Genomic DNA, 15,064 nt, shown 5'->3' on the forward strand with positions numbered 1-15,064 from the left:
TCTCTAGTACATGATGGTAGGTGATCAAGTTCTGTGGGTTCTTCTAGTCAACTACAAGCTTTACTGTCAATATATTTGATCTTATGGTAGGTGATCAAGTTTATTTCTTTCTTGAGTCCATTCTTCTATCAAGTATCACTAAAGTATACTCTAAGAAATAATAAAACTTAGTTATTTTTCTCTCATTCTGAGTTAATGAAAAAACTAAGAAATAGTTCATGTACTTGAAAAATAATACACCTTTGTAACTCTTCTAGCCACAAGCTAGTAAAGCCTCAGTTGTATTATATTTGTGAATTATTTGCCTATTTTCATTCCTTTTACGTGTATAAATATATCTAAAAAAACATGTGTGATTATGGTAATTTAATAGTCATTTAATGATGAAGTTTCTTTGTTTGAGTCTGGTTGTTGTTGTCATTAAACTGGTTATGATTGTGTTTGTCAGGATGTTTAAGTCTTCTTAACAAAGTCATTATCTGAATCAGCATCATATTAGTAGAGCCGAGTTGGTCTTCGAGTTTAGGGTCACTCCGACCTTGAAGCCAGGAGGTGCACCTTCGTATCTTGTTGGCAGGTTCCTACAACTTTGTTTGAGGTCATTTCAAGCTCACCCATCATTTGTTGGATGCTTTCCAAGGCATTGGTGAGGCTCCTACTTGGAGGTCTGGTCTTACTGAGAATAAGTGACCTTGTGTAAAAATATACATACTAGTACACAGTCTCCCAAGCATAAAGCACGAGGCTTGTAAGGGCAAACTACTTTGAATGATACACCATGACATTACATTGTCCTTCCAAGCACGAGGAGTGTAAAGGATAAGTAATTTGAGTGATAAACCATGACATTACACAGTCTCCTAACCACGGAACGTATAATGGTGATGTGCTTTGACTGATAATCCCGTAAATAGGAAAATTCATTAGAACAAGTAATGAGTCAAAAGAATTGTATTGTGAGTACTAGTAAGAAACCCGTGCTCCCGCACGGGTGATGTATTTTTGATATTGTATAAATTTCCCAAAGAAATCATAGTATTTGACAATCTTTAAGTAACAATACAATAATAACAAAAGATATGATAATGTGAAAACACATGAATGAGCGTTAATTACATAATATATGGATGGTATCAAAAGAAGAAATAAAAACAAAGATGTGTTACAAAAAATTATATCATTGTATAGACTTGTAACACGAATCTTCAAAATGAAGTGAAATGTTGTACCTGAAAAAGCAAATTAAAATGTTATAAAGTGCAACAGTGGCAAATAAAAATGTTATTAAAATGAGTAAAGAGATATCGCAATAACACACCTTTTAAACATTTTGGAACACTTTTTTGAATACAACATTAGTGGTAGTACTCATGGGTTCTCTATCTTTGTCATGAATAAGAATCTTTAATCCCTTTTTGAATTTCACTCTAGAGATAGCCACATATAATTGACCATGACTAAAAACTTCCTTTGGCAAATACAAACCAACATGGTCTAGTGATTGCCCTTGAGACTTGTTAATTGTCATGGCGAAGGAAACAATAATTGGAAATTGGCGTCTCACCAATTTAAATGGCCACGGCGACTGTGAGGGGGACAAAGACATTCTAGGAATATAAATAGTGTTCCCAATATTTTTTCCAGAAATGATCTTAGCTTCAATGACATGAGCAGCAAGCCTTGTTACAGTGAGTCGTGTACCATTGCACAAGCCTTCAGACTGATCTAGATTGCGCATTAACATTATAGTGGCCCCAACTTTCAACCTGATTGAATGATTAGGCAATCCCGAAGTTTTAAGAGCATTTAGGAACTCGGGAGTGACGTGCTCATATGCATCAAAGTTAGTAACATCAGACTTATCTATGCAATCACTACTAAAGTACTCTTTCTCTTCTCCTACAATAACTGTAAATATAATTATCGACTAAACATCATATATGACCAGATTTTTACCATTAACCTAAATAATTTGGAAAAAGTGCAAGTTCAATACCTGGAAGAAGGTTTGTGATATATTGGTTGATCTCATCAACCACTTCAATTGTTGAAGCTAAGATTGCACGACTTTGAAGATAGTTGGAATCAAGATAGTTATGAATGAGATCAGGGTATGTATCCTCAACAATTGCCTTAATCGGATTTGAAAATTTTGAAATTAAAAACTCGTCTAGAATACAAATATCAGCATAACCATCGTATTTTTTGAGTGATAAACCATGACATTACACAGTCTCCTAACCACGGAACGTATAATGGTGATGTGCTTTGACTGATAATCCCGTAAATAAGAAAATTCATTAGAACAAGTAATGATTCAAAAGAATTGTATTGTGAGTATTACTTAATCAACTATCCTATAACAATAAAGTAAAAATAAAAAATACATAAAATAAACAAAAAGAAAATAAAAACAATAAAAAACTAAACTAAAGAGGGCGTGAAACATCTAAATCACATCTAGTGAAGGTGTGGTGGTTTGTTGATGAGTATGCATAGACTGGTAAAGGTTTACGTCATCCTGTTGCCATTGGTAGACTATGGCTATAGTCTGCGCTTCCTATTCACAACAATATCCCTCTGCTTTTGAAAGTTGAACTCCATGTTTTCAGCAGTCCCAGAGCGTTTGAAGGGTTAATGTTGTTGATGGTGTGGTCAGTATGTATCTTCTGTTGCTCGGTGCTCGGGGGTCAAAATATAGAGTTTCCTGAGTAAGAATGCTATCATCTATGAACTTTTCAAAATCAATATCTTCTCCCCCTTTAGAATGGAGTAAGAATGCAAACACCTTTTTCAGAATGAAAACCGAATAATTAGAAGGTTCCAAAGGCATAACATTTTATTCCACTTGGGGTGTAACGAATTTGGTTACACAACAAGTTTATATAGATAAAACGCATAGCGCCAGATGAGCCTTAAGCTAAACGCAACAAGTTCTGTCAAAAAAATAAAGCTTACAGAACAAGTTTATATAGATAAAACTTCGAAGATTGTCATTCTTAACACTAATTCCACAAACAATAACAAATACAAGACAGGAAAAACAAAGTTTCCAACCTAAAGAACAAATCCTCTTTATATTAGGCAAGATAGATGATGCATTCTATGAGTAACATTTTATGATTAGTAACCATATTAATAACAACATTGATACAAAAATGAAAGCACACAAGAAAAAACTAGACATGAGCAGTGCCTTCTGTAAACTTTGGATCTTCACATCTATACCTGCCATCCGGTCCAATTCCAAAACCTTTCGGATCGGCAAACACATTCTCTAGAAGTTGGCTGCGCTGTGGCTGAGGGCTCTTCTCGGCAAACTCAACGGCCTCTTCAAGGATCTCGTCGATTTTCTTGTCTATTGTTTTCAATTCTTGTTCACTGGCTAAGTTGTTCTCGAAAAGGTATTTCTTCAATGCAGTGATGGGATCCCTACCAGCATAGTGTTCCTTCTCAGCTGCCAAATAGAAAAATATTACGATCTTACAATCCAGCACTCGATCTTGACTACACTGGTCAAAATATATACATACTTTGCAAATTAAGAATGCAAACGAATAAGATTATATCGAAACAAATGCTTACCAGGGTTACGAAGCTCGTCAGGATCGGCCAATGAATGTCCTCTAAATCTATAAGTCTCGCATTCAACTAGAGTTGGTCCCTCTCCTCTTCTAGCTCTATCGATTGCCTCCTTTGCCACCTCTCTGACCTTCAAAACATCCATCCCGTCGACATGAACTCCCGGCATCCCGAAAGCTGGTCCTTTTTTCCATATCTGAGGATCCGAAGTTGCCCTGAGATGCGACATCCCAATGGCCCACAAATTATTTTCCACCACAAACACAATTGGCAACTTCCACAAAGCAGCCATATTCAAACACTCGAAGAACTGTCCGTTGTTACAAGTTCCATCTCCGAAAAACGCCAATGTCACGTTATCAGAATCAGCCTGATTCAACACCTCTCTTTTGTACTTCATGGAAAACGCCGCACCGGTGGCCACTGGAATTCCTTCACCGATGAACGCGAAACCACCAAGCACGTTGTGTTCTTTTGAGAACATATGCATCGAACCTCCCTGACCTCGGCAGCATCCTGTTGCCTTCCCAAAGAGTTCGCTCATCACAGCTCGAGAAGGGACCCCTTTACTCAACGCGTGGACATGGTCTCTGTATGTGCTCACGATGCAATCTTCTTGCCTCAAATACTTGATGAATCCAGTTGACACGGCTTCTTGGCCGTTGTACAAGTGAACGAAACCGAACATTTTACCTCTATAATACATCTCAGCACACTTGTCTTCAAAGGACCTTCCTAGTACCATGTCTTCATAAAGCACTAACCCTTCCTCTTTAGTAATAAGCTGCACACACAAATACAGATAAGAACAGGCTAAGAAAAAAACCCTTTCAAACCTCTTTGGTTTAAGGATAAAAAACATGGTTTCAATTTTAGCTTTTAAAAAAAGCCTACTAGTAGTTTTCAGTTTTCACAACTTTGAAATCAGTAACAAAGATAAAATAAACTGTAAATAAAGCAGGTATGATTAATAAAAATAAATTGTTAGATAATTAAAATGGTTATATAAATTGATTTCATAAATTTAGTTTTGGTTAAAAGTGGTTTGAATTTAAAGTGATTTATGGTTTGAATACGTTCATGAAAAAGTGAGTTCAGCAATAAATTTGAGTAAAAAAATTCAATTCTGAACACAAAAGCCAAAATTTCAGTTTCATGCTAGAATCAATTCTTCTCAACACCACCCAAATATGTCAAAATCAATTAGTTATATGTTTGGTTTCATGTTTGGAGTACCTAGAATTGATTAAGGACGTGTAAAATTGATTTTGATATGTTTGACTGTTCTTGAGTATAATTGATTATACTTTCTAGAACTGATTCTACTTGAAAGCTAGAATTTGTAGCTTTTGAGTCTAATCGTGACTTTTCCATTGAAATTTACCGTTAACTCACTTTTCCAGTAATTTATCCAAACTTAAATTACTTTGTCTTCTATTCAATTTTAACCAGAATCAATTCACTTAAAATCAATTTTCTTCCCCGCAGAACCTAACTCACACTATATGATTCTAGAATCAATTTTGACTCTTCCAAACTCCAAAAGTGAAATCAATAATACACTAAAAATGGAAACAAAACAAGACCTAATAAAGCAAAATCAAATCAACTTCAATAGTCTAAACTTCAGAAACCAATTGAACAATAACACAAAAAACAAAACCCATAAACCATAAATCATATATCACTACAGTTAGAACCAACAAAACCTCTGAAAAATCAGAAACAACATAACCCAACAACAAAAACATTCAAAATTCAAATCATGTAGCTCACAAACCCAACCCAACATGTTCAATTCATCTTTCAGAACATAACAGAATCAAAAGTTAAGCTTTTTACATAACCCCATAAGCGAGAATCAACACCAATTAACAAAAAGCACAAATTTTTCACATGAAAATCAACAAAGAACGATAAAGGGTTACCAAATCAGAGGTTTGTTGCAGAAGAACAGCAACAGGCGATGAGGAACGACGATGAAGAAACGGCTTAGTGATAGAATTGAACCGAAGAAGCTTCTGAGTGGATCCAAGGAACGAGGAAGGAGAAGGGTTGTGTTTGAAGAGATCAGAAGAGAAAGATATTGATTTATCATTGGATCTTGGAGTTGAGGAATTGACAGGAACCGCAAGAAGAGAGTGTGGGAGCTTTGTTGCAGAGAAAGACATGTTTTTTTTTTTCTTCTCACTTTGCAAACCAAAGTGAAAAAACCAGAGATGTTTTTTTTTTAAGATTGTGGTTATAGGAAAATGGAACAGAAAATAAGGTTGTTTATTTATATGAAAATAGCAGAAATTAAGGTTAAGTGAAAAGTGGCGGAGAAAACTAGAGAGTGGTGCTTGGAGATAATCGACTTGTGCTTGAGGGGTGTTTTTGGCTATGCTTAGTTGGCTATGAGTGATATGTGCAAATTCATTAGATGCTACCAAAAACTCAACTAACTTTTACTACATTAACATTCATTTAGTATGAGGTTGGTTATGAATTTGAGGAAAAGAAAAATGAGTCAAATTGATTTAAGTTTTATGAAATTGATTTTGATCTTGAGTGTGGTGAGATATTCTTTGTTCTAGCATTTGTAAGGAAATTTTGTTTATGATTAGTTATTTATTTTCAAAGTCCAATACTTATTTATTAGAAAAAGAAAAATAAATATAATAAAATTTATTGATTGTTATGTACAAGTAAAACAAATAAAAATAAAATAACAATCAAGTTTTATTCTATTGAGTGGAGTTGGTTACATTGACTAACTTTTATCATAATGTTCTATCTAGATCATGTTTCTATCTAAATGGATAAATTTGATATCCTTTTTATTGATTCCTTTTACAATTTTCTAAATCTTCATGTGCATCTAGTTGTTTGACTCATCTCTATCTGGTCTACCCTCTTTACCACAAAATTTACAGGTCTTCTCTCTATATTCTTAAATCACTTATCTTGTCTTGTCTAGTATTACCATACATTCAACGCAATATCTCCATCTATACTACAGTTATTTTATTCTCGTGGTGATTCTTAACTGTCAAACATTTTGTCATGTACAACATCGTAAGTCTTACTGCAATTTGATAAATTTTCTCCATCTTGAGCGGTACATTTGCATCACATAAAATCCCGAAGCCCTCATCTACTTCAACCCCCCGGTTTACACTTTCTTCTATTTCTCCTTCTATTTCTCCATCATTTTGTATTAAGGAACCAAGATATCTAAACTGCGTGACTTGTAGGATGATATGGTTCAAACGTTCACCTATATGCTAGAAACACTTTTCCTTTTGTTGAACTTATATTCCATATACTTCATATTATTTCTGCTTAGACGAAAGCCATGCATTTCTAAAGGTCCTCTCTAAGTCTCGAACTTCTCATTTAAGTCCTCTTTCGAATCTCCAAGTAGAATTATGTCATCTACAAAACACATGCATCTTGGTGCTAGCTCTTGGATATGATTCATGAGTACATTCAAAATTAAAGCAAAAAGGTATGGGCTTAGAATTGGACCTTGGTGTAAGCATATTGTAATGGGGAAATCGCATGTCTCCCCACCCTGTATTTATATACTAGTTGATACCCTTTCTTACATATCTTGAAAAGCTCGAATCTATGCAATCACAATCGCTTTCTTCTCTAGGGTGTTGGTGAAGAATATAGTATTCAAATGGTTCAGAAAGGGGTTGAATGGACCATTCTCCTAAAAACACTTTTCAAAACCATTTTCATTGAAAATCATAGTTGTATAAACAGATATGCATTTAACAGGCGCAGTCAACATTTTGTGGAGGTTTTGTATATCATACAATTAATTGGGTTGTACACTTTACTTAGATTATCATTGAAGTTGCTCTGCCTCTTAGGGTTTGCTCTAGGTTTTGTTTTGTTGCTTGTCATTTTTTTAGTTTATTTGTTGTCGTAAGTGAGTCTCCTCACATAGTTGTGCATTCTAGAGTTGTGTGTTAAATCATTTTACGCATGCGCAAATTAAACTATTTGATTAAGGTTAATGCAATATGTTTCTAGTCAATTTCGTTTGAGGTTTGGATCAAGAACAAATGAGAAATGGTTTAAATTTTGCTAAATCTTTATTGAAATTAGCATTTCATTTTTGTTAAAATTTTAATTTTTAGAAGTGTGATTTGAATTAGGATATTGACTTACTCGAATCAAATTGTATATGAAAAATCAGGATTTGCTTCGGTAAGTCTGATTTGAATCACAATATAGACTGACTTGAATCAAATATGGTTTTGAAAAATAGGATTTTGCTTTTGTGAGTTTGATATAAATCACAGTAAAACATGACTTGAATCATAGAGGTTTGATTTCAATCATTAGAAAGCTTAACTCAAATCAAATTCTGGCAGCAAATTTTGGTTTTTGGTTCTCTAATCTTGATTTGAATCATAGATCTGGTTGACTAGAATCACATGACTCGAATCATAAAAAGTTTGATTCGAATCATGGGAGTAGTTTTCTTGGATATTTATTCAAATCATTCAGTCTCTTGACTTGATTCAATGATACGGAATTGTATGAAACTCTAAGTTAAAGGAGTGAACCAAGATAAATTTTGTATTTTTACTCTTCTTTCCTAAATCTCATTATCAGTAAACACTTGTAATTGACTTGAGTTTATTTGAAACAAACCTTAAAAATTTAAATCGTCAACATAATACAAATTTCCCTTTCTTGTGTTTTTTTATTTTTATATGTGAAAGAGATTGTTAAGTTGCATGGAGTTCCCTCATGTATCATTAGAGATAGAGAATCGAAGTTTATATCTAAATTTTGGAAACATTTTATTAATGAAATGAGGACAAATTTGAGGCTAAGGTATTCTTATCATCCACAAACGTATGGCCAGTTTTAACGAACAATATATTTATATTCAAGTTAAGGCTAAGATATGCTTATCATCTACCGACGCATGAACAAAATGAGACTAAGTTGTAAGGGCTAAGGTATTATTGTGTTGTTTTGAAACATGTGAGACCAATATATTTAGATCCAACTTTGTGTAACAAACTACGGAATAAGTTAAGATAATTTTAGATATAATGAAAGTTGTTAAAGATAGGCATAAATATTATAGTGATAAAAGAAGACGGCCTTTGTAATTTAAGGTTGAAGATTATGTGTTCTTGAAAGTAACTTTGAGGACATGTGTTAGCATAGATATTAAGATAATTAAGCTTACACTTAGGTTCATTAGTTCATTTCAAATCCTTATAAGCATTTGGTACAATGGCTTACCACATAGAATTATCACTAAACTTATCAAATCTACATGACATGTTTCATATCTCTCAATTGAGGAAATATTATCCATCCCGTGTAATTGAACCTCAATCTATTCAATTGAGAGATAACATGTAGTGTGAAGTATTATCAACTATAGGACGAGCTTATTCTTAAAGTGAGACCCACCATATATTTAAAAAAAAAAAGAAAAAAACTGTTTTAGTTTCGGTGGTTCAAGCCCATGAGTATTTTTTACGTTTGGTTCTAGAATGGTTTTATAATCTAGAATGGTTTTATAATCTGTAGTTACAATAACAACACGACAACAAAGAGAGGAAGAGAAAAACAACAAACAATAATATAAAGAATGAAATAAGGGTTACAATGTTGTGAGAGAAGAAGAGGAAAATTCGTTTTGGGTGATACATAGATGTGTAATAAACTTTATCAGTTTCAACTATAAATTCAATATGTTATTCATATCACTTAGCTAATAATATATGTGTTTCGTATACCAATATTTTGTGGACGTGTTGTCTGGAGAATCTTTCCCATATTTATTCTTTATTGGTGAAGATTTTTAATCCGTAGTGTTATTAAAAAGACTTTCAGTATAATGGATGATTTTTATTCTCTAGAAGATTCCCATTAAAGACATAGTATACATCATGTAGATGTTATTGATTGGCTGTATTTTTTGGTAAAACAAATAGTGTCTTTATCATGTCAAACCTGGTGTCATGACATGCATTGTTTTGAAGTTTTTCTTGTGCAGGCTTTTACCTGATGTCAAGACCGATGTCATGACATCCGAAGCTGCTGTGTTTTATTATGTTCTCGTTATGGTTGTTTGATCTGTTAAGACTTTGCGCGCCTCTTTTGGAAACTTTGGATATTGATTTGTTTCAGAACAACTTTATGCGATGGTTATTCATAGGATCTTTGCTTTATGGAAATGGTCTTAATTAGGTTTAAAACTAATATTGGATCCAAGGCCCAGCTGCTGCAAGGTTATTTATAACAATTGAAGAAGCTGCTGGATTGATGTTTTTTTGGTTTTAGGGTTTACCGTCCAGAAGTTTGTTGAGTTTGTTTTTCGTTTTGTGTACTAGTCTTCTTGTAAGCCAAACAATCATCATGATGATTGTCTTGGTCTAGGCGGTTTTTTTGTTTTGAGTTGTAGAAGTACTCGAAGCTTTTAAGCAAGAGTACTATTGTACTTGATCAAAGCTTTTAAGCAAGATCAAGTTGTGTTTTTGAAGAGTGTCTTCTTATGTTTTTAATTGGTTAGTTTTTCATCACTGCTGTGATTGAGGGGGAGTGAGTAGGATCTCTGGTCTAAGTTGTTTAGATTGAAGTTGCATTGGGTAGATATTAAGTGAAAGGCGTAATATTGAGTTGTATTACCTTGAATTGATATTACTTATAGTGGACTTCCTCCCTGGCTTGGTAGCCCCTAGATGTAGGTGTGTTTGCACCGAACTGGGTTAACAATTTTCCTGTGTTGTTTTCTGTTTACACTTTGTTCATTTGTTTAAAAACATTCAGATAGTGATGTCGTGACATCCTGTAAGACATCGCGTGTCTGAGTCCAGAATTTCACATCAAAGATTTGTATGACCATATTGAGGAGGAAAAAAAGTAAATCGAGTGATAAGTTTGATGTCGAATTAAAGAAGATGAAATTGAATGCAATTTCTATAATCATATAGTGGTTGAAACCGAGTATATATCTACATGTTGAATCATAAATGTTTGCACACAAAATATTGACAAAGCATGTTTGATCAAAAATATTGTGAATCAGTTTCACTATGCCAAATTTGTCTTTTAGCAGCACCCCTACTAAAGCGCTTTTAGGAAAGCGCTGGTATAGGTTTCGCTAAAAACAAAATAAAAAAACACGCAAAAAAAGCGCTCTTAAAGGGGGGGTTACGAAAGCGCTTTCAAAAAGCGCTCTTATAGGGGGGTACGAAAGCGCTTTCAAAAAGCGCTCTTATAGGGGGGGTACGAAAGCGCTTTCAAAAAGCGCTCTTATAGGGGGCTTATGAAAGCGCTTTCAGAAGCGCTCTTAAAGGGGGGTACGAAAGCGCTTTTACCCTAAAAAGCGCTGGTAAAGGCAGGGCTACCAGAGCGCTTTTTAAAAGCGCTTTCATAGCTGTTTCGTTAATTAAAATTTTTAAAATCAAAATAATAGTTGTTTCATAATCCCTAATTCTTCTTTCACTGCCATCGCTGCCCAGAACGAAGAAACGAAGAACCATCGCTGCCCAGAACGAAGAACTCCATAAAAACTCCTCAAAACCGTATCTCATCCTCAAAACCGCAACACTTAATCTCCATAAAAACTCCATTGCTGCCCAGAATACGAAGCTAGACGAAGAAGAAACCCTGCCCAGAAAACGAATACGAAGAGAAGACGAAGGTACACGATTTGTAGTTCTGTTTTTGACATTTGAAAGATTAGTGTTTATAGGTATTTTATTCAGACCTTTCAAAAAAGACAGTGTATGTTTCTTCAGAAATAATGCATTTTTGTGTTCTCTGAGTGATGCTGGGGATGGAATAGACCAATGAATATATATTGTATTCAGGGACAATGTAACATAACTGTATAGTTCAGCTTGTGTACCCATTCAGCTTGAGAGATTACTATGTCGTTATGCTGCCGAATCGATATGTTTGTTGCTGTGAAAATTCTGTTTTTATCTTTGAAAATTCTGTTTATGAGCAGTCATTTGTTGCTTTATTGAAATAGGTACATGCTCTTCTAAATTGATAATTTTCTTATTTGGGTTTTTTTGTCGTTGTGTGTGTAAATTGGCATACTATTACTTTACCTCTTCCATCAATTTTGTAGAACGTGAATTTACTAAATCTAACCACGTAGGCATGTTGTAGTATCTCGATGTTCATTCATGTATACATGATTTTACAAAATTTAGACATTAATCTACATATAATTTAATAGCTGAGTTTTAAATATGTTTTGAATAACATTATTGAAGAACTACATAATGTGATGGAGTATCAATTTGTTTTAGTTGTATCAATATTTGAAGGCTAGACCTTGGGTTTGTTAAACTTGCATTGTTTAAATAATTGCTGAAGATGTAACCATGCTATCTTTGAAATTGGTGTCATAGCTGTTTCCTTTCTGTGTTATATAGGTTAGTGTATGTCCAGCGATGGTTTTAGGTTGTAGTTTGTGCTACAGTTTGCATATAGTTCCTTCACTTTTATGATATTTGTATTTAACTGCATCGTGTGTGTGTTTAATTTTACAGTTACTTTGAAGTCTCTGGTTTCTACTTGTACAACGCCGATTCAAACCTACCCATCTCCCACATCAAGTCTAACTCAGGTTACTATCCATTTCTTCTTGCTTATAGTTTGTTGTTTTCTGCTTATAGTTTATTGTTTATGGTTCTATTTAATATCAATTTAGTGTCTCTCAACCAGTTCTATGTCAATGATCCGACAAGTACGAAATGGTCTATAGTGCTCCGGATACAAATGCTCCACCTGATACTGAAGCAAAAGAAGTTGCACTAGGCATCACCATTATGAAGGGAATCATTCCACATAGAGACCAAGGATTAGTATACCATTTGGAATGGAATTTTGATAACCAACCAATTGGTCCTAATTATGAATCATTTAGTTTTCGAATGTCAATTCTGCACCGTTACGTTAATTATTTTTTACATTTTAATTTTAGACTGCTCCTACAAAACCCGCAATTAAGGGCAAAGGGATTTTACAGGAGGAGGAGTCTGTTGCATCACTAAAAGAGGTACATTTAAGGTGTTAATATATAATTTGAATCTAAAACTGCATGATTTTATATTTTATCGATCGTTATATGATTTTTAGGCATCTGCTCAGGGGTCACAACAAGTGACACAGGAAGTTCGTAGCGTACCACCTAAGGGTCCTTCGAAGCAAGCGGCAAAAAAAGGTGGTGCTTTTGTGCCTCGATACCGGATGACGCTCGGAACACTTGTTGATATGTCCGATTTGAAGGAAGGTGCTCTCCGTCAAATCAATATGGATGAAGGTATCTTTGGTGTTGAATTCATGTCACATATTGCAATAGATGACTTGGAAGAGATTTTTACGCAAGAACAACTAGGCGTCGCTAATATGCACTCGTACATCCGGTAATATTCACTCATCCGATATATTATTTAATTAGTCGAACAATTTATTTACACATTATGTTTATTATGTTTTTCACTCATCCGGTGATATACACTAATATGCACTCATACATCCGGTTATTCACTCATCCGCTAATATGTTTATAATGTTTTTATTTAAGGTTGTTGCATGACAGAGTGTTGCGCGGGACTGCATTGTCAAACAGATTCCGTTTCGTGTCTTCCGCCCATTGCAGCGGAATGACAATTGCTTCGGAACCGGAATCAGTTAGACAGCGCTTAGTCGATAGATTCATGTCATCCGGCAATACAGAAAGTCTGATTCTTTGGGCGTATAATACCCGACCAGTAGGGTTAGTTTCTCATTCTTGGTTCATTTAATCTTTGTTTCTTTTGCGTAGCAAAATTTTCATATAACCTATTGTTTTAATTTATAGAGCACACTGGTTGTTGCTTGCTATCAACCCGATAAGAGAAGTGGTATATTTTCTGAATTCGGTAGATGGTGAGTGGAACAATTATCCGGCTATGAAGGAAATTATTGATTTGTAAGTGGGATCGTTCTAAATATTCTTGTATATTTATATATTTAATTATTTGTGAGATTGATCTAAATATATGCTTTTATATTTTTGTTAGATCAATACAAGTGTTCTGAAGTCAACGAGACGCACAGGTATCCCGGACTAAATCAAACAACATTACTTGGATCAAAGTGCAGGTACATTATTTTTCACAATTTTGCTTATAATATTTATGCTACTTGATAAAACAAGACAACTATAAAATCTTATTTGTTTTTCTATGTAGTGTTCGATACAGCGAAACAGTTCAGACTGCGGATACTTTGTTTTGAGATTTATGAAAGAAATCCTTCAAATGAATCAATTAGAGATTCCAATCACGATATGGATTTATAACTTAATTAGATAACTTCTTATAATTTATTACATTTAACTAAACCATTCATATTATGTTTTTATTCTGTAGTACTTTGACGAATACTGTGCTGCTTCTTACACGAGACTTAAGTTGGAAGAAATCAAAGAGGATTTGTGTCAATTTTATATTCATCAGCTATTCATGTAGTAGGATTTGTGTCGATTTGAAGAGAATATTATAGTACTCTAGGATATATGGTTACTAACTTTGTTCATATTGTTTCCAATTAATATTTGAAGTATAATATTGTTGATGTTAGAGATTTAGTTTGTTTGACATAATGATGTATATATATATATATATATATATATATATATATATATATATATATATATATATATATATATATATATATATATATATTTTGGATATTATAATAGTATTATATTAGTATATATATAGTCCTACCTATGGTTGAAAATATATCGTCGAAAATATATTACAGGTCGAAAATATTACAGGTTGAAAATATATTACAGGTCGAAAATATTACAGGTCGAACTGGGAGGCTGAAATTACAGGCTGCACTTTAAAATACCTCATTTAGCAACGACAGCGCTTTTAAAAAGCGCTCTTAAAGGTCCACATACGAAAGTGCTTTGTTACAAAAAGTGCTGCCAAAGATTAAAAAAAAAAGAAAAAAAAAACGCAACCTACCAAAGCGCTTTTGGAAAAGCGCTCTAATAGGGGGGGCTACCAGAGCGCTTTTTCCAGCAAAAGCGCTCTTATAGGGGGTCTACTAGAGCGCTTTTCCAGAAAAAGCTCTCTTATAGGGGGTCTACCAGAGCGCTTTTCTGGAAAAAACGCTCTTATATGGAGGTCTACTAGAGAGCTTTTAAAAGCGCTTTCGTTACCTACGTCAGCGCTGGCTTTGGCAGCGCTTTAAAGCGCTGTTAAAGGCCAAAAAAAGCGCTTTTGTATGTCTTCCGTGTTGTAGTGTTTGCAGCTACTTATATTAAGTTGGATGATGAATTTCAAGACTTGTTATTGCTTATTTTCTTACCTAAACATTAGGAATTTCTTATTCTGACACTTGCTAATTTAGATTCGAATGGGAAGTTACTAATGTTAACAGTTAACGATAACATGGTTAATAAAGAAGTTAGAAGAAAGGAGAATAGTTTGATTGT

General features: G+C 34.0%; 3 protein-coding genes across 3 annotated transcripts; 1 reads left to right on the plus strand and 2 right to left on the minus strand.

Moving 5' to 3' along the window:
- Positions 1 to 1,321: 1,321 nt before the first annotated feature.
- On the minus strand, positions 1,322 to 2,301 carry LOC131619970 (uncharacterized). The gene is made up of 3 exons (XM_058891004.1): positions 2,230 to 2,301; positions 1,997 to 2,132; positions 1,322 to 1,908 (listed from the first exon to the last, which is right to left on the minus strand). The coding sequence occupies exons 1-3, from the start codon at positions 2,299 to 2,301 to the stop codon at positions 1,322 to 1,324; spliced, it is 795 nt and encodes a 264-aa protein (XP_058746987.1).
- A 633-nt stretch (positions 2,302 to 2,934) lies between these two features.
- LOC131616501 (pyruvate dehydrogenase E1 component subunit alpha-3, chloroplastic-like) lies at positions 2,935 to 5,966 on the minus strand. The gene is made up of 3 exons (XM_058887847.1): positions 5,511 to 5,966; positions 3,586 to 4,366; positions 2,935 to 3,457 (listed from the first exon to the last, which is right to left on the minus strand). The coding sequence occupies exons 1-3, from the start codon at positions 5,751 to 5,753 to the stop codon at positions 3,180 to 3,182; spliced, it is 1,302 nt and encodes a 433-aa protein (XP_058743830.1). The 5' UTR covers positions 5,754 to 5,966; the 3' UTR covers positions 2,935 to 3,179.
- A 6,928-nt stretch (positions 5,967 to 12,894) lies between these two features.
- Positions 12,895 to 13,689, plus strand: LOC131618247 (uncharacterized). Its single transcript, XM_058889509.1, has 4 exons — positions 12,895 to 12,992; positions 13,154 to 13,345; positions 13,430 to 13,540; positions 13,632 to 13,689. Exons 1-4 carry the CDS (start codon positions 12,910 to 12,912, stop codon positions 13,648 to 13,650), a joined length of 405 nt encoding a protein of 134 aa, XP_058745492.1. The 5' UTR covers positions 12,895 to 12,909; the 3' UTR covers positions 13,651 to 13,689.
- The last annotated feature ends 1,375 nt before the right edge of the window (positions 13,690 to 15,064 follow it).

Source organism: Vicia villosa, linkage group LG7, assembly GCF_029867415.1.
Source record: "Vicia villosa cultivar HV-30 ecotype Madison, WI linkage group LG7, Vvil1.0, whole genome shotgun sequence".
NCBI classification, from domain to species: Eukaryota; Viridiplantae; Streptophyta; class Magnoliopsida; order Fabales; family Fabaceae; genus Vicia; species Vicia villosa.